The following is a 23424-nucleotide window of genomic DNA, read 5'->3' as shown; positions in this document are numbered from 1 at the left end:
GAATGGTGATAAATGATCCTTTGCTGCAGGGGAAATGGCCATTTGGTCAGTGCTCCTGAGGGACAGGCCAGAGCTCATGTGCTGGTGGCTCTTCCTTTAGGCACCTACACTCCTTGCCAAAAAACAGTTTTATAATGTGCAGACTGGTATGGAGATGCAAGAGTAGAATATAACCCCCTCCATAGCCTCATCCCAGGGACCTCCATCCCAATCCCAGCCAGGCCACGGTGATCCCTTTGATTAGATAAATGCTACAGACACCAGGTCAAATATGTGCAGGATTTGTCACAGCGTCTAGTAAAATATCGTAAAAGCAGGGCCTGTTCTGCTCTGCTCAGCAAAACAAACCTTTTGCTTCAACAGCCTGCTGAGCAAGGAGGCTGCAAAGGCCGTTTATTTCCCGGGCAGGAAGGATTAAAAGGGCCAGGAATAGAAGTCAGAGAGGCAGCGTGTGTGGGAGAGCAGCAGATAAGGAGCGGGGAAGTTTGGAGAGCATTAGGTGGCTCACGAGGCCAGGGCTGTCAATGGGACGTGGTGTTTTCCGCCCAGGCTCGTGTTGACTGTTGTTTTCTCACTGCCAGTGTCCTCTGTGGGTCACCAGTGTCCCCTCCCAAATCCCTCATGTTGGTGTGGAGGTCGAGGGCCAGACCAGCCAAGGACACCAGGCACTTCCTCTGCCCTGGAGATGGGCTCTGATGGAAACACACTGCTGCTCCCTGGGCACTGTGCTGGAAATAATGTCTCCCCTGGTGTCTTCTGCCTGGGGAGTCCTTGTCTCCCCCTGCATCCTTGTCTGGTGACTTTTGGGACAGCTTGCCAATGGAGCCATGGCTTGTACTGGCCAAGAGGAACCCACAGCTCTGTAGCTGTTTTAGGTGGGAGATTTGAGTCAGCAGCTGCTTGTGGGGCTGTTTCAAACACTTCTGGCCACAGAAGATGTTTTGCCATTTTTATTCCACAGAGAGACAGCTCATAGCTGGAAGACTCCCATTAGTAGGTGTTCCCAGATTAGGGGGAAGTTCAGCTCCCAGATTTTCTCCTCTCTCCTGTGCCATTTTCTGTTCACTCCACCCACTGTTTCCTATGTCAGGACATGGTTGCAAATGAGACTATGACAGCTCTGGGCATGACCTGTTCTCTGCCATGTGATTATTTAATTTTTATCTGTTGAGCAGTAAATCCTTCCCCACACTGGTACATCATGGCACTAATTCTGCCTTATCTATATATCCCCATCTGGTAAATTTATGCAAACCTAAAGGGGATTCCCTGAAAATACGATCTGTGCTTCTCAGTAGGTGAGTGTCAGGAACAGAGTATTTAATAGGGCATTTTTTGGTAAGTATGCAGTCACTTACTGTGCTTGCTAGCTCTGCATGGCAAGCAGGTGAGCAGGCTCCCATCAAGGGGCTCCTCTCTATTGCTTCTTGAACAGGGTGTTGTAGGATCAGAGGAAAATTGATATTGGAAGGGATCTCAGAGCCTCTGCTCCGGGCTCCTGCTGGAAGCTGAGAGCAGCATGGCTTCCTTGCAGCTTTACCTGGTTGGGTTTTGAACACCTCCAAGGATGGAGAGCAGCCTCAGCAGCCTGCTGGTGCTTGTCTGTCCTCATGGTTAGACACTGGCTGAACCTCTCTCCACTTTTTATGCCCTTGATCTCCTGCCATGCACCCTGTGAGGAGCCTGGCCCCATCTTTTTGATGCCCCTGTGTGTGTTATGCTCCTGCTGGCCCACCTCTGCTGCCTGATGCAGGACACAGCCCTGCCTGAATGGATCCAATGGAACCCCAGTCCGGGGCTGCCTGCAGACTTTCTGAGCATGGACCACGACCAGGGGCCCTCCTGCCCTTTGCTTTTCTCTCTCACGGCTCTGCACTCTTAAGAAATGCCTGGCAGAAACGCCAGTGCCCAGAGGCAGCAGGACCAGGCTCAGCTCTCCCTGGCAATGCCCTCGCCGGCCCTGGCAGCGCTGCTCCAGAGCTCTGCTCCCGTGGCACTCACAGCCCCAAGGCCACTGCAGAGCTGCAATATTTCACATGGCTTTTTTTTTCCCCCACATGCACACGAAGCAGAGATGGGCTCAGGTGTAAAACTGTGCAGAGCAGCAAAGCCCTGAACACGCTCAGGGCCCTGCTGGGCCCGTCGCCATTTCAGAGCCGTGGGCAAGCAGGAAGCCCAAGCTACAAGACAAAGAACAAAAGTCCCAGGGGAACGTCACCAGCGTAGTCATCTCCACACATGCAAAGGTCCCTTCTGCCTTTTTTTTTTTCCCCTTTGAAATTTCAAATTCCAGTTTGTGGACAAAGTCCTGCCTATCTGAGAATATAGATCTTCGACCACTGACCAAACTCCACTTGAAGCAGTCCCGAGGACTGCTCTTCCCCTTGCCCACGGAGCTGTCTGCTCAGTCCTTGGATCTCCCAGGATCATGCCGAGAATTCTGCACTGGAGCACACCACTGGTACTTGCACAAAGTGGATTTTGCACTTAATGTCAGCAGCTTCCTTTCTGGGGAGAACCTCGGGAGTAACCAGGTAGGAGCCTTATCACCTGCGATTCATTTGGCCAGCCATTGCAGAGGGAAAATGAGAAGGAGAAACAAGGGCTTTCATTGTGCTTGTACCAGCAATTTTAGCTCATCATTTAAGCAAGGGAAGGGGAAAAAAAAAAAAAAGCAGCTTCAGAGGGGATGAAAAACAAGAGGGAACATGAGTTTGTGCAGGCAGAGCCACTCTGTGTGGTTAACTGATAACTCCAATTTGCCTCTTCCCTCTCATCTTTTCTGATTCTCCCAATTAAGCTCAACTTATTCTCATGCTAATCATTTCTTGACCTGTTTATTCTGCATTAAAAAATTAACAGAGAGCAGTTTACTGCATGACTTGTTCACACAGAACTGCTACAGATTAGCTGGCAGGCTTTAAGCCCCTCCACAGGACATTTGGGTCTCGCAGCCAGTCTGCACAGCTCGAGGATGAGCTTTTTTTCCTGTTTTTAAAGAACAGCTTTTTCTAAAGTCAATACAAACCCCCCTCCTTTCATGCCTTGAGTATATTTGCTCGGTGACTATTTCCAAACGGGAAAGATAAAGCCAAGGGCTTGTGTTTTGTCAGACTTTTTGTAAACAGGGGTATTTAGGCCATACTGTCAAACCCTCCTGCCTTCTACCTTGGCGTGCCATGACTCCAGAGCAGAGTTGTCAGTGTGTTAATAAGCAGCTCCAAGGAATTTTTTAGGGCTGGGGTCTGTAGGTCAGTGCAGCTGCACAAGCCCCCAGCTCAGGGGGAGATCTTTGCCTCTGCTTTGGGCATTCATATGACAGACACACAGATGGGGGTCTGCTCCCATGTCCCTCCCCAGAGTGTCCCCAGGAGCTGTGAGAAGCCTGCAGGAAAATGGATGATTCAGCAGAGGTTGTTTAGGGTGTGTTTGCCCCTTTCCAGCTGCACACTGCATATTCCTGCCCCAGCAAAACACTTTGTGGAGGTGAAAATGAGCCACCAGCTCCATCCAGGGAGGTGGATCAGAAAGATCCAGCAGTGAGAGGCAGGAGGAGAGCACAGCCATGTGCTAGACCTTGCCTGGGGAAGATTCAATCAATTTTATCATCCTGTTCAACAGCAATCACTCTTGGTGATTGACTTTCCCCAGGGCTGGAACAAGCGCCTGTCGCTGGGGCTGGGGCAGATTTGCTGTTTTGGAGCTGGGGGCAGTGCCCAGGACAGACAATCCCTGAGCAGACCCCAGACACACTGTCACTGATCAGCATATGACATGTGGTGGCACCCCAGGCTCCCCAGCACAGCTCAGGGTGACAGAGGCAGCAGCTTCATTGCAACCTTAGGCTGTTTCTGTCCAAAGTTATCCAAAAGCAGCCAAGCCAACCAATATTGTCCTGGTCCCCAGACCACAAAATCCCCATTTGGAGAATCGAGGCAGCTTTTGGCCATGGGGAAGAGTTACTTTAAAGAAGGTATAAGACTCTGCCCAAGCTCCTCTCCAAAAGAAACATGTGCATTTCAGCTGAAGCTGGGATGATGTTGGGCCTGGAGGCAATTATTGGAGCTAAAATAAATAGCTGTTCTGCAGAAGGGGCAGGGAAAGAACTGCAAACATGGGGACAGACCGACCATTTCAGCATATCCTGCTCTGGTGATAACACAGTGCTTGCCTTTCATCCCAGGACTGGAAAGGGGTTTATTATCCTGCCCAACAAGGGCTCTGAACTCTTGAGGAAGTAATTATTATTTCTCCTGGGAGCTGTTATTATGCAAGGACAGTAAATGTGGGCTGTTCCCAGAAGGGTGGCTGTGCTTGAAAATGCCAGGACATTTGCTGATGTGCATTTGCCATCACTCTGCCTGCACTGCAGCCCCTGAAAGCAGCACCTGGCTCTGGGGCTCTGGAAATCTGTCTGCTCTGTGTCCATATAAAATCACATAATGAGGCCAGGGCCAGGAGAGGAAGGGAAATAGATTCATCTTCTTCCACTACACCACAGGCTGCATCTTGGCCCAAGCTACAGCTCCCACCACTGATCCCACTCCCCCACTTAAAACCCTACACCACAAGCACTGCACTCCCTCCAAACCCCGACCCAGAGAGACCCAAACACTTTCCTGCTGAACACTCTCCTGCGTATTTGGGAGGAAGTCCAGAAAAGCTCTGACTTTGCCATGTGCTGCAGGTTCACTGACTGCACTGGCTGAAATCCAGGGTTTAAGCCCCATTTAAATGGGGGAGCAGCAGCCTCAGGGAAGCAGCAGCACTGGAGAGGGGGTTTGTTGCCAGCAAGAGACACCTATTGCTCTCCATGCATCGCCAGCTCACACATTTAGTGTGGCAGGGATCTCAGCAGCCCCCTCTGGACCTGGGGAGAATTTGTTCAGCAGGTGGATATGAGTCCTGAAATAATCCTGAATCTTCCAAGGTAAAGGATCCCTACTGAGCTCACAGTCAGGCAGGCAACTGAGTGTCTCCCTTCAGCCCTGCCAGCTGTTTGCAGGGCTTTTATGTTTCATTGACTTTATACATTCATTATACACACATGAAACAGCCCCTGAATCGTTCCAGCTGTGGAGCAATAGGTAAAGGAGAACAGCCAAAATCAACAGTGGTTACACATCAAATTTTACTTTTTTACTTTTTTTTTTTTCAATATATTTTTTGCAAAGCTGGGTGCACCAGCAATCCATGCCTGGAAGTGACCTCCAGTGGCTGCTGGGGCTGTCGGGATCAGCCCTCCCTCAAAATTAAGGCAGAAGATTGCAGTGCTGCAGAGGGGTGGAGGGAGAGCTGCAACAGGGCAAGGGTGTCAGGGACAGTGTGAGCCCGTGGCCCTGGAGGAGGCCAAGTCAAGGCCATCTCAAGGGCTAAAAGCATCTTCCTGAGCCCAACAGCTCCAGCTGCCCTCATGCCCCAGGCTGGCTGGCAAAGTCAGCCCCAGCTGGGGAGCTGAACTTGGGGGAGCACCCCAGGACAGGGCTGTGTGTGCCTGAGGGAGGAAGCTCAAGGAAGGAGGGAGGCTGCTGCAGGTGGGAGCACTGGCAGGTCTGAACTGGGAAAGGTAGGCTGGGCATGGGAGAAAAACCACAAAGGGGTGGTGAGTTAAAATTTGGGAGATGATAGCTTCTGGAGATAGAAGGAAACAAGTTAGTGCTTTTTCTCTGCAGGAGTGTGCTGAGTGCCTGAATAACCTGTGGTGTCCACAGTGTCCTCAATCACCAGAGCCCAGCAAGGGGTGAGTGAGAACCAGACAACACTCAGGAACTCCATGTCCACAGCAGCTGCACACCCACCACACACCCTCCTGTTGACACAGCCCTCCTGTCCACTGCCAGAGAAACAAAAACACAGGAAAAGCAAGGTATGGGAACATGGGAGCCTTCTGCATGCAAGGTTTGTTGCACAGGAGCCAGCAAGGGCAGGGGATCACACATCCCTCCAGCTCCAGAAACCCATGGCCAGGACACTGCAGGGCCAAGTGCCTGGCTCCCAGCTCACAAACATGGGAAACTGCTAATCAGCCTGTGAGTATTCCACCCAGGTCTGCAGCACTGGATAACACTCTTGTTTGTCCCTTCACATTCCTGCAAGTCCCGGTGCCATTGGCCTCTTGTATCATAAAGAAATTAAAGTATATTATGATCATAAACTACATCATTTGAGGAAATGAACTACTTCTAGTAAACGTACCATGGGACGCTGAAGCCATGAACTTTCATGAACTAAATCAATTGGCAGCTGATAAAGGGTGCAGGTACTGCTGGGAGCAGCCCCCACCTTGTGACTCCCCACTGGGGATGGTGACAGGGGGTGCAGGCTGAACTCAGCACCAGCACCAGCCCTGCTTGGGAGGAATTGCTCAAGCAAGAGGAGCAGCTCAGTTTTTGCTGAGTCCTGGGGTGGAATGGAGGCTGCTGGGGTGTTTTGGGGATGAGGTTCTGTGAGGCACAGGGGTCCAGGGCTCAGGAAGCACTAACATGTCCAGGTTCCTCACGGTGCTGGCGGTGGTCTGCAGGAGCTTGGACATGTTTGGTGCATCCTAACCCAGCCTCCTGGATTAATCCACACCGAGGTCCCCGTGGGTGCTGGGGCCCAGGGGCTGAGCACAGAGCTGGCTGGAGGGGGCCACAGAGGGGAACCCTAAAAACCTTTCTGGTAAGGACTCTGCAACCAGTAAAGTTTGCACTGGAAGTGTTTTTCTCTTAGTTACTTCTAAGCTTTCATTATGAGGGCTGGGAAGTCCCGCTGCAGATCTGGCTCAGGAGCAGGGGCTGTGCTGTGAGTGGCAGGATCTGTCCCCAGGACAGCTGAGGCTGCAGCCTGGGGCAGTAATGCCAGGCACTGGGAACTGGCCTGAGAATGAAAAATGACTGAGTCATTTCCCAGACAGCACAGGCAATCACTGGGGTGTCCATGGGATGCCAGCCTGACTCTACCAGCCCTTCCCCCAGGAGTCACAGCACCCACCATGCTGCCCATGCTGGGGTAGCTCTCTCTTGAGCCCCAGAACCAGCTTGGGGACATGAGCCATCACCACCCACAACCTGGTATGTTCACCCTGCACAAAGCAAAACAGAAACCAGAGACATGGGGGTCCCAGCCCCTGGGGACCAGCAATACCAGTGGGAATAAGGATATTTTGGCAGCTCCAAACCCACACTTATGGCCCTGTCAATGCCCTTCATTCACATAAACTCTGCAGCTCTGGTTATGCAGCTGCTTCTCTCCCTGCTGCGAGTGCTGGGGGAGCAGGGGGGTACCTGGTGTTTCCTGGAACAGGTCGTATCTGCTGCCATTCATCTTCCAGGGGCGCTCAGCTCCGTGGGCAGAGCTAGGGGAGTCTGGCCCCTGGCCGGGGCCGTGCAGCCGGCGAGCCCCCCGCGGGCAGCGGGGCACGAGCCATGCCCAGGAGCTCTTGTGGCGCAGAGGCAGGACAGGCTAATCCCTTAATGCTGGTCACAATGAGATTTGATGGGGAGCAGGAGTTTGTGCCGCAGAGCCGCAGGTTTTAAAGGGTTCTGGCCACTACCCGGAGGAAAATTCTAAGGTGGCTCTGGGTCTGTGCCCTGCTGGCAGTGCCCACAGCACTGCCCGCTGCTCTCTGGGCCACCTTTCTGAGGTCCCTCACCCTGCTCTCTGGGCTTCTTCAGGACAGGGGGGACCTGACCACATGTGCAGCCCCGGAGGTAGATCCAGAAAATGTGCCTGGGTGTGTCTAACAGCAGGGTGGGTCCGGCTCCTCAGGGAGAAGCTGACTGCTTTTGCTTTAAAGTGTTTCTATATAAATAGCCAGAACACCATATCCTTGAGCAGCAACCTTGGTCTCCCCTCCCAGCTAACATCAGAGGATGGCTCAGTCCGGAGGGGAGCAGGGAGGCTGCTGAGCACCCAGAGTTTTCTCCACTTCAGGAAATGTGTTCTGGCAAGTGTGGCCCTGTTTATAATGGAAGAGAGAAATCTGTGAGGGAATAGAGTGGCACTTCACTAGGGTTTCACAGGCACTGAGTGACTGAATTGCTGAAAGGGAGACCTGGGCACCTCTGAATTCAGCCTTGGGCTGCACGGCTGTCACCTGACTGGGGCCAGATTTCATCAGCCTCTGTGTCCAGAAGAATAACTCAGCGACAAACCCATCTGAAACACCCATTCTCCTGCATTTCCCTTCGTCCTCAGATGACTCTCTTCCTGCCAAGCCCACCTCTGCTTTTGCTGTGCCCAGGAGAAGAGAGCTCATTCCTGCCTCCAGACACTGGGCCCCAAGCACCACCTTGAAGGAACCAGTCTAATGGAGCAAAAGCATTCCTAAACCATTCTTGTCCAGTTTCCACAAGCTTCTGCTTCCACTCAGCCCTGCCTGACCTATACCTGGAGTGCCCACAGTCAGCAACTTCCAGAATGCTCCTGGTGGGTCAGGAATAGGGAGTGAGCAGCAGCTCTGTGCCCAGGGAGGGGTGTGCTGGCAGCAGGGGCTGATGCCCAACATTCCCATGTGGAGCAGGGAGCAGCATCAAGGGCAGGGCTGGCACTGAACTGTGTGTAACCCCATGACACCTCCCTGCACCCCTGTGTTGCCACACAGGTTTTAGTGGCTGTAACAGGAAACACACCCAAGTCAACAGACGTCTCTCCCAGACAATGGCAGTCTGCAGGCACACACCCATGGATGAGCCACAGGCAGCACTTGGCTCTGCTTCCACCACCTGTGTCCCACCACCTTGGTGGCAGCAGACTCTGGGCAGGGGAGGGCTGTGGCTCTGAAGCAGGGCTCTTTGTCCCTTTGTCCCCCCTGCCTCCTTACTCCACTCTTCATGTCCTGTTGCTGCCTTTGGCCTGCCAGCACTAAGCTCTGTGTGAGCTGCTTCCCTCAGGCATCCATCAGTGCTCTGTCCGTTCTTCCCTGCTGGGCCAGCTCCACCTGAGGCACAGGACGTGCTCAAGCTGCAGTGACTGCAGGTGAGAGGCCCCTGAGCTGTGTGGGGACCTGCAGCAGTTGCTGTTATTTTACACCCATGCTGCCCTGACACCATGCCCGGCCCCACAGCCCATGGAGATTCCTTGGGAGGTGTTAGCACCAGTGAATCCTCTTCCCATGCTGAGCTGCTGCTTCTTACCAGGGTGCTGGGGTGATGCTGCCATCCCACCTCCAGACGGGATGCAGGCATTGTCCAGCTGGATGGAAACCAGGGAGCCTGGAATGCTGCAGCCTCTTACCATGGGGTATCAAGGGTGGCAAAATGATCAGCATCCCTTGGGAGCAGGGAGGCAGAGGAGTGGCTGAGGGTGGCAGCAGGAGCTGGGCTCTGCCTCCATGAAGGGCACAGGGCCATAAACCCAGCGCCGTGGCTGTCGTTTGTGTGTCGGCAAACATCTTGAGTGGGCTCAACTGTTGATTCTGACCATATAAACTGGTGTTGTGGCACTTGTTCAGGTTTGTGCAGGTTTTACAGCTCTTGTTCTGAGAAGTGCCCATGTATTTGGTTTTGCTCCTTCCTTTGGGTCGATCTGTTGACATTGGCTCTCCTAACCAGAGCGTTGGGCCATGCCAGGAACTGAGTGTGAGTCTCTCCTTGTGTTTCTCACTTTCCCAGGGTTTATCACCTATAAAATCTTGCACACACCCATGGCTGGGATGGGTTTCTGGTGCAGAGGCAGGTGAAAGGTGGCTGCTGGTCCCCACCACTGGTTGGGGAGTTTGGGTTCCCTGAGCTCAGTGACAGGAGATGAGCCACCCACCCTGACAGATGGACGAGCAAAGCTGCAGGGAAGGTTCTGCCCTGGAAAGTCTGGAGTGAGCAAGGTCTGAGCTCTGTAGGGCTGTGATGAAAACCAGGCTGTCAAACCAACTTGGATGTGCAGAGGAGAAGATGCTCCCAGAGCATCATCAGAGGAAATGGGCTGTGCCTGGTCACCTGTGATGGAGGCACACACCATCACCCACTCCCCACCTCCAATCCTCTTCCCAGCAGCAGTTGTGCCCCCAGGGACACCTTGGTGCTGGAGGCTCAGAGGGAGCTCACAGTGATGGTCCCCATCTGTCTCTCAGCACCAAAGCTCCATTACTGTGGGGATGCAGCTGGAATCCCTCTGGTGACTGCAGGATTTTGGGACAGAAAGTCTGGTCCAGCCTTGCTGAGCCAGGGTCTGTTTGCTCCTTGACTGCTGGTGCATTTTCACAGCCACTTGCTCTGCATGAGCTGCTCCTCCCACGCCTTTGGTGCAGCATCCTGAGCCTACCTTTATTTTTTGAGACATGTATTTCCTGAAGTGATTTGCTGAGTAATCTCTGTTGATGCTCAGGCTGAAGCTTAGACAGGAGCTGTTCCTGGGAGTAATTGCTGCTGGGACCCAGCTTTGCTCAGAGGCCCTGGTGCCTCTGCCCAGGACAGGAGAGCAGAGCCCTCAGCCCCAGGTTCACCATACAACCTCTACCTTGAAATTCGCCTTCCGTGAAAATTCTGCAACATTTGCCATTTCCACATACATTTCTGCCAGGAACCTTGTTTGCTTGAATATTTGAGGAAAGCAAACAGAGAAGGAGCCTGAACACAAACAGTCATGGATGTTTTTTTACAGTCTTTGCCCTGTTCTAACCCCAAACCTGCTGGCAGAGATATTTGCAGACATCCCCTGATGTATCCCTTGGCTCTGCCCTGTGCTGCCCTGTCCCCCAGTGCTGGCCCTGGTCCTGCTGTAAATAGTGCTGTATGTAAAAGAAGCTCACACAGCCCTTGCTGTCTGTGGGACCACCATCACTCACCACCCCTTTGCACTCAGGGTAAGTAAACACTTTTTAATTCCATTTAGGAAACGTCAGCAGATGACTGAGTATGACTGGCAGACCTACACCTGCCCTGCTGAGCTCAGAACATCTCTCAGACACTCCACAAGCCCTCCTGAGCCACTTGTTGCTCACCTTCCAGAGCTGGAGCTCGTTTCCTGCTGACAGCAGCCCTCTGGGCTCAATCCCCCTATAAAAATACCATTGTGTTTCAAGCAAAGCCAAAGTTGAGGGTGTGCTGATGGCCCAATAAATGGCTGGAATGAGGTGGGAGAAGTCACAGCCCTGTGGGTAAGTGCAGACACCCTGTGACACTGAGCAGCATCCCCAGCTCTTCCCCAAGGAAACCTTCACCAAGCACCAGCACCAGGCCAAATTGCTAACACAGTGATTGTCCCTTTTGCATCCCAGCAAATACCTGTGCTTATTCCTGGCTGCAGCAGTACCCTGCTCAGGCACTGAAAGTGCTGACCTTGCCAGCACCAGTGTTACAGCCACCCCAACATCCAGCAGGGATGGCCAGAGTGGGGACAAGGAAGGGGGCTGTGCCAGGTGTCCTAAGACCCTTCAGTCCCTGATGGCTGCCAGGTCATGGACACAAAGAACAAGGAGTAAACAGAGGAATTAAAGAGCAGCTGACATGAGCAGCTGAGGAGGTAAAGCTCAGTTCAGGTCATATCTAGAGGAAACCTGTAAAAAATTCGATGCATTTGGCAGTGAAAATTTAAAATACTCAGAAAATTGGCCCCTTCTTATGTTCCTCAGTTGAAACTATTCCCACATCTGACCAGAGCTCCTGAGCAGCAGTGACGTCTCACATTTTTCAGCTGTTTTCCAAAGCTGCTTTACTGTTCAGGGCCAGCCCTGACCATGTGCTGGTCCTGCTGTAACCACCAGCCCTGGGGATCCCCAGCTCTGAGAAGATCCAAAATATGAAGGAGTGGTGCTGCCTGCACTGGGATTGAGACCAATTGCCCAAATTGTGCCCAAGTCTCCATGGGAGGATAAAGGTGGATCAAGGGCTCATCCCTTCCTCACTGCCCAGGAGATGTTCCCCTTGGCCCCTCTCTATCCTTCACCTTCTCACACACCTATTTGCAGCTTCCTGCAGGGATTTAGCACCAGTGGAGCCCTTTCCAGATCACAGCCTGTCCTCAGCAGGTGCTGGTGAGGATTTTGAATGTGCCTCCAGCATCACTCCCTTCTCCTCCAGGGACCCACCTGGAGTGCAGGGACAAGCCAGCTTTGTCACTGCCTGCCAGGGCATCCTCCAAGTGCTTGACACAAGGCACAGGTCTGATGGGAGGGAAACAAGTGCCCCCAGGGTGTTGTTTAGGGAAGATGCTGGTGACAGTCTGGGGCAGGGATGGATGGGGAGGGTTGCAGTAACTGCAGTGGGGGATGCTCCTACTGATGCCACCACTGCCAAGAGAGGCCAGACCTGCTCACTGTGCCAAGGCTGAATGCCAGTGCCAAGCTTCCCCATGAGAATGTATCCCTGACTTCAGTGGGATGCTGAAATCCTGAAGCTCCTAAAAGGGATGGAGAAGGGAAATTCAGAAAAATCTTTCCATCTATCAAAATAAACTGAAAATAACTCTGTGACCTTCTCCAAGGCTGAAGGCTCCTCTGGAGGACCCTGATGTGTCCCCATCAGGCATGGCAGCTCCATGGCCTGTCCTGCTGAGGGCTGGAGCTGCTGGCTGCAGGGGCATCACTGTGGGCATGGCTGGGGCTCAGCATCACCACTGCTGTGTGAGCTCCCCCACTGCTCCGCAAGGGAATAAACTTCCCTGGGAAGGGTTTGGTCACCACTTTGCCATCTGCAGGATGGTGCATCCTGGCTGCTGTGCCCACTCTGCTGCCCAGCCCCAGCCCAACCCTACAGAGCTGCTGTGGCAGCCAGGCACTGCCCAGTCCCCCATCCCACCAGCCCTTCCTCACCTCTATTTGGATAACTCTTCCACCTGTTTTATTTATGAGGACTCCCCTCCTTTTGCCAACACTCTGAGTTTCCTCTCACTGTAGTCTGGGAGGCCCATCTTGCTTTTTTATTCCTATTATTCCTCTCTCCCCCTTGCCTGGCCCCAGGCTTGCAGTGTGTCAACCAGAGCCTGCTTTTGTTCGGCCACGGGAGCAGATGGGGAGAGCAGCCACAGGTGGGACGGGCAGTGATTCCTCCCCATCCACCCCACAGCACCTGGCTCTGCCTGCACTTGCCCAAGCTTAGCACGTGGCTCGGTTACTGACTCTCAGACTGAAAAATTAAAACAAAAACAACTTTAAAAATAATAATTAATAAAAATAAATATTTAAAAAATCAGGAGAAAATTACTGTCAGAAATGTTTACCTGCCTGTGTTTAAGGTCACTGAAGTGCCAGAGTTGGCAAGTGGCTGCTCACATTAGAGTCAGCTGCAAGTGGGCAGAATAACTTCATCCTAAGTGATTAAAGACCTTGTTCAGCTCCTCGTGTTGCATGTGTCAGGCAAAGCCGGCTGCTCACTGCAGAAATTAGGTTGGCTTTGCACCCTGGGGCAAAGCTGGATGCAGGCACCCTGGATGTGGGTGGCCAGGCCTGGACACCCTGCACCACCAGGTCTCCCAGGCTGATGGGAACATCCCTTGAACCTCCCTTTCTCCTGCAAACGAGGTGCAAGTCGGTCCCTGTGAGCTGGGTGGGTCAGGAGCCATCTCCCACCAGCAGCAGGGGCTTCAGCCTGCAGGATGCTCAGCACTGGCTCCTCCTGGGCCAGTTCTCGCTCTGGGATCTGACCCTGTGCACATCTCAGACATCAGTCCTTCGTTTCACCAGCTCACACGTGTCCTTCATCACATGGCTCCTTGCACTTTGTCCAAGCAGCACCAGCTGGACACAGAGACACAACCTGCACTAAACAGACCAAAACCTGGGCAGTTTTCTGGGCATTTTCCTGCTGCTGGCTCCTGCAGCTCGGAGCCAGGAGTGAACAGAGCCCCTCCAGAGTCCTCGCTCCTGCGGGCTGGGGATGCACAAATGAGCAACCTGATAAAAGCAGGCTAAAACTCAGCATTCCACAAGTGCTTAATCACAACAGCTGCTCCAGCCCAGCCCAGTGACACTACAGCAGATCCTGTACAATTCCTACACATTTCCATTGCCATATGCTGACATGCCCTGTGTCTGGCCATGGCTCACCATGGGGTGATGTGAAATAAAGTGATCTGCAGGGTACTAAAGTGCTGGGGGGCTGGGACAAGGAGGCACAAGGCAGCATGAATGCCACAGCAGAGGAGAATTAGGGCTGGAGGTGACAGCCAGGGAGCCTGGATCAAGGGAAGCAACCATCCAAAGAGGCCATGAGCAAAGTGCAAGAAGGTAGCCTGGGAGTACCACAAGCCCTCCTGGGACCTGGGTTTGTACCCATAGTACCTGGAAGGTGGGCTGGGCTGGGGCTGCAGGCTTGTAAAAGAGAAGAGGAGCAGGAAATGAAAAATAGAGTGAGGAAAGGCAAAGTAGTATGATGGAGAGTCCCACGATGGAGAGCCCTTGAGAGTGCTGGAGAGCCATGAGGATCTGATGGAGAGCCACGAGATGAAGAACCTCATAACTGTGAGAGCTCAACTGCTGGGACCTCACTGCACAGCCTGGCCGTGCCCAGGGAACCGGGGTTCCCAGAACACACGGGACCAAAGCAGCTGTGTGGGGATGCTGCAGCACAGCACAGCTGACCCGTCCTGAGGATAACCACGGGCTGATGTCAGCCTGGGCAGGGGCACCTGCACCCGTGGGCCCACGTGCATTGGTTGGCAGTTGGCATCTGGCACAGCCAAGGAGAACAACACGGGGCTGCTCCAGGCTGGTGCCCGCTGTGCCACACCAGGAGCACGGACACAGACGGGCCTGGCAGGCATCTCGCTGTGGCCAGGTGCCCAGGCAGCACTGTGCCACCTGATGCTGTGCCCCACACAGGCTGGAGGCTGCTGCTTGTGCAGGCACTGCAGTCCCTGCTGGGAATCCTGCCCAGCCATAACACCAGCAGGAGCACGGCGCTGGCAGGCGCCCACTGTGCCCACTCTCAGCCCGGGCATGCCATGGGCAGCCTGCAGGCTGTGCATGGGGGCTGGCTGTGTGTCCTGGGGCAGCACTTCACCTCCTCTAAAGTGCTGCCACTCGTGCTGCGAGCCCAGCAGCAGCAGCAGCCCCTCTGCCAGCACGTGGGGCCGCTCTGCTCCCTCGGGCACGTGCCTTCCTCTTTGGGTCAAGCAGAGTGAAAGAGAGAAAACACACACAGAGGATTGACATCACAGCAAAATCAAGCAGAACCCTTCTCCTGCCTCCATGTCCAGCCTTGGCAGGTGGCTGAGCACGGCAGGGCTCCCGCGAGCGACGCCAGGCCGGCAGCGCGGGCGATGGGAACGCTGTACTCACCATATGGAGCCTCCATCTTAGCGCTTAGCTGGGTGCTTACATTGACCATGTCTCGCCGGCTACTGCTATGGGGACTTGGGGCGAAAACCAGAGGAAGTAGAGGAATCAAAAAGAAATCTAAATAAATAAATAAAAATGTCTCTCACTAAGGAACTAGGTGAAGGCAGGAGGGAGCGCGGAGAGGCAGGGCGAGGAAACCTGCCTCTCCTGTTATCTTATTGATTCGCTTAATCAGGGCTAATGTGGGTGGAGATGTTAAATAGTAACCAAGCTCTTATGGAAACCAATCTGCAAGGTGCCGTTGCTGTAGCTATAGTAACTGCTGCCAAGCTAGAAACTCAAACACGGCTTTTACTGGACTCTTTTGGGGCTCCCGCTTCCAGATGGTGTCAAGGCTGGGGCAGCCGCTGGGCTGGGGTTCACCCCTGGCCACAGGGAGTCGGGGAGGATCCAGCTCTGCTCCAGGTGCTGCCAGATTTTGTGCCATCACCCACCCAAGATGGGAAAACCAGGTCTGAGCCTGTATCCAGCGAAGGGCAAACACAGCATGGGGGGCCAGGGGCTGTGGGACAAGTGTGGGGACTGGCAAGGGCAGAGCAGAGCCTGGTGAGACAGAATGTCCCAGGCCATGAGTCAGGAATTGTCCCCCTGGTGCCAAACCAGAGAGGTTGCTTGGGGATGGGGAGCTGTGGGGATGCTGTGGTGGGATGCAGGGTGATACCCTGAGCACAGGACTGGGCACAGGGTGCTTGCAGCTCCTCCCTGTCTCTCTCTGCTCCCCAAATCAAGGGTACTCACAAGGTGCCTCAGCCACTTATGTTCATCTGTGCTCCCCCTGGGACTGCTGTGTCCAGGAGCTCACAGTGCCAGGTGTGCAGATGGGCTCCCCAACCTCCCCATGAGGCTGTGGCAGCCCCTGTGCCACTGGGGGCCCATGACAGGAGCAGTCCAGACTGCCAGGGGCTGGGCTGAGGCCAGCAGGGCCATGGGCAAGAAGTGTTGCTGAGAGGACACCAAGTACATGAGGAATCCAGAGCTGAAAAAATTCTTATCCATCAGCACAGAGCCTTCCATATCTCCTGTACATCTCAGGAAGAGACCAGGCTGGAGGAGCACAGGGACTTTGCAAGTCTCAGGATCCCTCCAACACCTCAGCTATTGAAACCCTGCAGTCCTGAGAGGGTAAAATAAAGGATATCTGCTCCTCTGAATGGAAAAGCACATCCCAAGGGAGCAGTGAGGAGAGTGCTGCTGGATGCAGAGGCTGCAGCACAGGAATACACAGCTGGATGCTCAAATCCAGGGACTTGTAATTCAGGAATCTCTGAGTTTTCTGAGTGCTGAGACGTTCTAGGGAGGGAGGGGATGTGAATAATGGGGTGCTCAGTGGCACTGGGGACGAGGTAGATCAGTGGGATGGTCTGGGACAGCCTGGACGGGAGTTTGTGGCACTTCAGCGTCATCATCACCCCGTGTCCCAGCAGTGCTGGCTTCTCCCACACGATGGAGCAAAGCGCCCAGGCATCTCCTGTGCCCATAGCCCGTGGCCCCACCGAGGGCTTCTGCAGCCCCTTTGCTGCTTACCCCCAAAACCAGAGCACAGGCACTGGCTCGGTGTCACCCCGAGGCTTGAGGCTGCGAGTGAGGGAGAACCAACACAAGCATGAGGGTCTCCAGGCTGCTTTATTTGGGGGCTCAGAGCTGGGGCCCCATGGTCAGAGGGGCTGCTGTGAAGCAGGAGCGTGCTCAGGGCTCCCCACTTACCCAGCTGCTCAGCACGAGGGGAACATCTTGGTGTTCACTTCCACCAGCCTCTGCCTTAGCACCTGGGGGCAGTGGGGAAAGCCCCCGAGTGTGCAGAGCAGGGACCATGCCAGCCAGCCCCACTCCCTCCATGCACCCCTAAACCATCCCTGTTTCACAAAATAGGGACCTGAACCGTCCCTAGTTCCGAAAAGTGGGAAGCAGCCAGACAACACTGCCGGAGAGGTGTGTTAGAAAAGCATTTTCCTACGTGGCATTAGGGATGAAGCAGGTTGGACAGCCAGGCTGCCAGGGGGTCAGTGTTATAAATAATTCTTGTTCACCCCATCTCCATTCCCGGGGCTCCTCCTGGGGTTCCTGCAGCCCTAGAACCAGCTGACTTGGTTGGATTTGACTCCGGTGAAGCACATGTTGTTGGAGCAGCCCCCGCCGTAGGAGGGGGGGCAGGCTGAGCACGGCCGCCCGACCTTGTAGGGTGCTTCACCCAGCCAGTTTCCCCTAAAAAGAGAGGAGGGCATCACCTCTGAGCATCTTCAGCTGCTGACAGTGGTGTGGGGAGGGAGGATGGCACGGGGGGCTCTCCCCAGTCACTTACTTGATGGCGTAGTTGCAGACCAGGAGGATGGCGTGGCGCCACGTGCTGCCCCACACCCGCACGTTGGCACAGGTGCCCAGGGCACAGCCCAGGCGGCTGGAGGTTGCCCACACCATCTGTGCCAGGACAGAGAACAGACACTGTTGGTGTCCATCCACCCAGACATCACACAGCTGATAGCCCCACGATGCCAGTGCAGGGCTCTGTCCCACCAGGGAATCACATCCCAGCTGTCCCAATCTCTTTGCCTGGATGCTGTCCCATTACAGGTAGTGCTTTGTTACCAGAGGGTGATGTTTTGCTCTCCCTCTCCTACCTGAAACCTGCATTGCCCTGCACAGCATTGCCTTGCCAAGCTCACATCCATGAGCAGCAGAGTCTGGGTCACTGCTCCAATTTACCCAAATTACCTCCTAAACCTCGCACTGAATCATGGCCAGCAGCTTACCCTGCACACAGGGAGGTCAAGCAAAGACAAAAAGCTCCTCCTAAAGCCCCTACAGGTTAAATCTCTTCCATAAAATGTGAATATTGCCCTTTTGCAACCAAGAGCATCCCTGAGTGTTTCCATGGATGAGCCCCATGGAGATGCAGATGCTCAGGTAAAGGCTGGAGCCATGAAGAAGAGGTAATTAGTGGCTGGCACAGCTCTGCTGCCAGGCAGAGAAACAGAGGAGTTTTCCACCTTGTGCTGGCCAGGCTGTGTGGGGATGTGCCAGGGACTGAAGGGGCTGCATTCCCAGGGAGCCAGAAACAGCTGGGTGCTGTGAAGCTGTTCCATCACAGACAAAAGGATTCATGCTTGGCAAAAGTACAAAGCATTTTTTTCTCTCTTCACCACCTTTAAGTTTCCAGAGGTTCAACGAGAAGAGAAGGGCCAAAGCGGGGGAAAAAGCTTTTTAAAAAATGGAAACCTCCTTGCCAACTGTTCAGAAGGTCCCAGCTGCTCCTCCAGGGACCTTCCTGGGCTGGAATGCCCAGGGTGGGAGAGCACCACTGGCATCGCTCCAGCAGACACAGTGCCACTGCCAGGACTGCTCCTGATCTGAAGCTGGCAGCTGCCAGGGTTTGATCCTGGATCAGGAGAAGAGCTGTGAGCTGCACAAGGCCCCCTTTGCCCCCGGATCCTGGGAGCTGCAGTGCTCACCTGTGTGTAGTGGCTGCAGACAGAGCCGCTGCATTTGGAGGGGCAGCGGGGGTTGCACTCGCGGGGGTGGGGGAAGGAGTAGTGCTGCTTCTCCTGGTGCCAGGATTTCACCATGTCCATGACAGAGCGGTACCTGCAACATGCTACAGGTGAGCTGGATCCACACCAGAGGTCATGGTGAAGGAAAGGAAGGGGAAGATCCACACTGAGGAAGTGGAGGGGAGAAGTGGTTTGGAGCCAGGGCCTCTTGGGAACAGGCATTCCTGGGAAAAAGGGGTAATGGCATCCTTGTGCCAAGCCCATTTGTGCTGGAGGCCAGAGGACCAGAGACACCTGAGCACTCAGCCACGTGGAGGAGATCCAGGACCCATACCCCCTGGTCCATGTGCCTGGCAGAGAGGGGAGTAATGGCATACTTCCCAAAGGAGTATCAGGCACCTCTGCTTTCCTGTATTTACCCATCTGCAAGAGCTGGGCCCCCCTCCTCCACCCCGGGGTCCTTGATGTCTCAGCTCTGTCTCACTCCTGTGCAATGCTCAATGACTGAGGGGCTGCTGCTGCTCCTCCTCCAGCACTGTGGGGTGTGGGGGTTTCCCAGGAGCTCAGTCTGCCCGTGGGGCACTCACCTGCCCGATTGGATGGAGAGGTTCTGTCCCACGTACTTCATCAGCTCGGGGGGGCCGTGGTCCCACAGGCAGCGCGCAGCCCACGCCTCCGCTGCCCTGGCCAGCCGCTCATCCCACACCTGGCCACGGAAAGGAAGAGGGCAGGCAGGAGTGTTGGCTTCCCAGAGGAGGGAAGAGGAGGAACCTGCTCCTTTGTGCTGTGGGAGCTTTATGAGCACCCATGAGTGTCCAAAAAGTATGGCTCATGCAGCAGGCTAGAAAAGCCCAGGGGAAGGAAGCACAGCAGCATGTCCAGGAGCAATGGACCTCCCCAGCTGCCACCACAGCTCCTGGACACACAACAGAGCAGAGCAGGGATGCTGTGTGTGTGATTCCCTCCAGGAATGAGCTCCTGCTCAAGGTGGAGCTGAGTACAGGGGTGAAACCCTGCAGCCCTGTGCTGCTGCTCAGCTCACAGCTGTCCCAGCCCTCAGTGCAGCCCTGGCCACAGCCTGACCGGTGAGCACAGCTGCTTCCTTCATGTATTATTTAAAGCTCCCTCACCCATCCTGAACGCCTCTGGGGAGATGCCTGTGTGAGTTATTTTGGAAGGCAGGAATTTAGGCCAAGCAAGAAGCAGTGCAGGATGCTCCCGGGCATGTCTGACCTGCTCTGGTACCCAGCAAGCTGGGCTGCTGTGTGCTTCTCCCAGACTGCAGCCAGGGACCACCCAGCTGCTCCCTCAGCTCTGGCCCCTTCCTGGGAGCAGGGCAGCATGTGGCACCTCCTGCCCTAAGGGTCCCACCCTGTCCTCTTGGAGGAACTTTAGGGCTGGGTTAGGATCTCCAAGCAGGGTGGACAGAACCTGGGAAAAACTCTGCCCAGGGTGAGCCTCATCTGGAGTCACCCAACCTGACAGGCTGTGCTTCCTCTCCTCAGCTCATGGGAGCTGGTACCACTTGGAACATTCAAAAGGGACCCTGGAGATTGTGATGGGATCATCCATCACAGGTGCAATCAGGGGAGAGGCTCCTGCCCGGGCTTTGGGTTGGGACCTGAGCTTTTCATGCTTGTAGCCACCTCCCAGATGTCCCAGACACAGGCCCACAGATCCTAAATCTGCCCTCATGGGGAAATGGGACTCAATTCCACCTGCACAGAGGCTGCATGGGTCTGCTCAGCCCCTGGCACACAAAAAGTCCCCCAGGGCAGTGTTCAGCCAGGAATCCACCCAGCACCCTGACATCCCTGCTAGGCAGAGCTGAGCCCCTTGAGCCCACCCAGAGCCAAACCCAGACCCAGAACAACCCTGCCATAGCCCAACTCACCATATATTCCATGTTGGCAGCGGGGGGGGACACCTGTGCCCGCACCTGGTTGTGGTAGTCCAGGATGACACTCATGTCGTGGGCAGAGAGGTGTCGCCTCCGCCGGCCCCGCGGGACCCCCTCGGCCCAGAGCAGCCCCGCGGCCGTGCCCCCGGGCGGGGACAGCAGCTCGGTGGCGTTGGGCAGCAGCAAGGAGCTGGACAGCTGTGTCACCCAGCAGCCCAGGGCCGAGAGGTACAGGTGCAAGTGGAGCACAGCCATGCCCGCTGGGATCAGCCGGCAGATTTCTGCTCCTGAGTGGAGTTAAACAAGGACAAGGGGGATTGCTGGTCCCTGCTGCTGGTGTGCAGGTCTAGGAGAGAAAACAGCACAGGCACCACTCAGGATTGCAAACACCATGCAAGCAGCACTTCCCTCAATCCCAAATTCACAAATTTTCTTCCTTTTTTCCCTCCTATTAATAATAGCAGCTTTTCCCTATTAAAAATAGTAATATTTCAAATTAATATCTTTAATGATCTTATTTATCAGAGTAAATTCCCCAGAACTGTCAGGGAGATGCCTGGGGAATCAGTTTTCTTGTTTGTTTTAAAAGAAGACAAAATCAGTAGAAAGTCTCCCCCATTTGTTCACTTGTGGCACATACCTGTGGCACGGGGTGTCGTTAGGAGTATGCTGAGAGTCACTTCAGCTGCCTGCCCTGTAACTTCCCACAAGTTTGGGTTGCTGAATATATCCCCAGCACAAACACAAATCTCACACAGATAAAGAAACGCACTGCAAGACTTAAAAGCATTGTGGAGAAATCCTAACGACTCTTTTATCTCGGGAAAAGAAAAAAACAGCCGCTGCAAAAGCAGAGTATTTTATTTAAAAAAAGAAAAAAAAAAGAGAAAAGGCTGGACTATCCCCTCATCCATCAGCCGATACACCTCCTAGCATCCCTGGCAGCCCTTCCCGAGCGGCGGGAGGATGTTCGGAGCACGTACCGTGAGCGCTGAGCGGAGCGGCGGCGCCGGGCTTGACCTGCGGACACCAACACAACGTGCTGGGGCAATGCGGGAGCGAGCTCAGCCCCGGCGGGCAGCCCGCTGCGGCCGCTGACGCACTCGCTGCATCTTAACTCTTCCCCCGAGGAACGTCCTGAAGTTTGGAAAGAGCCGTGCCAGGAGATTTATAGGCTGGTGAATGCCTCCGCGCACACAGGCTCACGCAGGCACACGGAGCCCCGCGCGGGGCCGGGGGGAGCGGGCAGGGCACGGCTCGGTGGGCACAGGGGATGGGGATTTGTTCCCAAAGTCAGCTCTGCGCTGCTCGTTCCCAGCTGGGGTCTCGCTGGGACAGAGAAGAGAATCCAGGTCGGTGAGAGATGCCCCGTGAAGGAGGCAGCAGGGCTGGGACTCGCCAGGACCCCCAGGGTCACCCCACTTTGGTGCCAGCTTAGCAGATGGCAGAGATGTCCCTTCATGGGAGGCACACACGTCCCTGGTCAGCACTGCCCCTGTTGTAGGTGACGCCGCTTGCTGGCTGGGCGCTGCCACCTGTGTGTAACCCAAGGGCTGGGGCTTGTCACAGCCCGCAGGGACTCTGCCCATGGCCCAGCACCGACCTGAGCTGGCAGTGCCCGGGTTATGTCAGGGGAAAACAGTGGGCTGTGCTCTGTCCATGTGTGTGTCCCCAGGGAGGGGAAATGGCCGCAGCATCTGAAATCCATATCCTGCAGTGGTGTGGAGGTGTTTCCCTACAACATCCCCCGCAGTCACCATGCCAGGGGACAACTGACTTGTCACAGGTCACAGAGACACCTGGCCAGCTGGAGGGGCTGCTCACAATGCCTGTCACATCTTCCTCCCGCCGTGCTCAGAGCCAGCATGGGTGGCCATGTGTGACCTGCAGCAGGGCTCGCTGCTCTCATCCCCCCATGCTACAGTGCCCAGGTAAGCAAGGTGCTGATCCCCCTTGGTCCCACCAGCTTTGGGCTCACCACAGCAGGTTTGGAGCCAGGATCTGGCTCTTCACTTGCATGAAGAGGGGCAACAAGGTTGAACTCCCACCCTTGCCACCTGAGCTGGCAAGGGCACAGAGATGGAGTGCAGGGAGGAGAAGGCAGTCCCACAGCAGCAGCAGGTCACTGCTTCTCATCCCCACAGCTGTGACTGGGACAAGAGCTGAGCATCCCAGACCCATAACTCCTGCCTGTGCAGGGACTGACAGCATGTCCCAGAGCCTGGCTGGCTGTGCCCAGCTGCCCCAGAGACCTGCTGTGCCGCAGAGGCTGTCCAGGAGCTCAGGGAGGCGCAGAGCTGAGCATGGAGCAGCAATAACACCCAGGTGCTGAGCTGATGTGCTGTATCAGTACAGCTTCATCCTGCTGGGAGCCTCCAACAAGAGACCCCTTTGTATATTTGTCTGTCTCATAAAGCAACTCAAGATGCTGTGGGCCCTGGGGAGCTGCTGAGATGTGCCAGAGGGGTATTTCCATCCATTCCACACCCAGCAGGTGGGATGATGGTTGTGCCAGTGAGGAGACAGGGAAAACACAGCTGAGGAATCTCTGGCCCCACCAGGGGATCCCTCAGTGCAGACAGCAGCAGCACCCCATGAACAGAAGTATGGGTATCCTGTGGGGGGCTGGGCTGTGCCCTGGATGGCACTGGCAATGCCAGGGGGTCAGGATGGCTCCCACAGCTCCCTGAATTTCCAGGCTGCCTGTTGTAGGGCTCTAACCAGCTCAGCTTCACCTTCCAGCACCGAATCACCCCAAAACACCTGCCACCTCTCTGCTGGGCAAA

At 54.9% G+C, this 23424-nt stretch overlaps 2 protein-coding genes across 2 annotated transcripts in view; both read right to left on the bottom strand.

Annotated features, from left to right (window-relative positions):
• The window catches only part of HNF4A (hepatocyte nuclear factor 4 alpha), a 34339-nt gene extending 18943 nt beyond the window's left edge, over nt 1-15396 (bottom strand). The window contains exon 1 of the mRNA XM_033074965.1: nt 15194-15396. Coding sequence (XP_032930856.1) covers nt 15194-15242 — 49 coding nt within the window. The 5' untranslated portion in view covers nt 15243-15396. The remainder of the gene's footprint in view (nt 1-15193) is intronic.
• A 1497-nt stretch (nt 15397-16893) lies between these two features.
• R3HDML (R3H domain containing like) lies at nt 16894-21725 on the bottom strand. Its single transcript, XM_033075109.1, has 6 exons — nt 21622-21725; nt 20633-20984; nt 19326-19444; nt 18700-18832; nt 17553-17668; nt 16894-17455 (listed from the first exon to the last, which is right to left on the bottom strand). Exons 2-6 carry the CDS (start codon nt 20891-20893, stop codon nt 17323-17325), a joined length of 762 nt encoding a protein of 253 aa, XP_032931000.1. The 5' UTR covers nt 20894-20984; nt 21622-21725; the 3' UTR covers nt 16894-17322.
• Nucleotides 21726-23424: the final 1699 nt, after the last annotated feature.

The sequence above is a fragment of the Catharus ustulatus genome, chromosome 17 (genome assembly GCF_009819885.2).
Source record: "Catharus ustulatus isolate bCatUst1 chromosome 17, bCatUst1.pri.v2, whole genome shotgun sequence".
NCBI lineage: Eukaryota > Metazoa > Chordata > Aves > Passeriformes > Turdidae > Catharus > Catharus ustulatus.
Note: the sequence above shows the minus strand (reverse complement) of the source record. Positions and strands in the feature narration are given on the sequence as shown.

What these genes read in the sequence shown, in the direction of transcription:
- R3HDML (XM_033075109.1), bottom strand. Translation starts at nt 20,893, where the DNA reads ATGGCTGTGCTCCACTTGCACCTGTACCTCTCGGCCCTGGGCTGCTGG. An exon ending in TCTGCAGCCACTACACACAG is followed by an intron (nt 17,669 to 18,699) that starts GTGAGCACTGCA and finishes GTCCTGGCACAG; the next exon opens with ATGGTGTGGGCAACCTCCAG. An exon ending in GTCTGCAACTACGCCATCAA is followed by an intron (nt 17,456 to 17,552) that starts GTAAGTGACTGG and finishes CTCTCTTTTTAG; the next exon opens with GGGAAACTGGCTGGGTGAAG.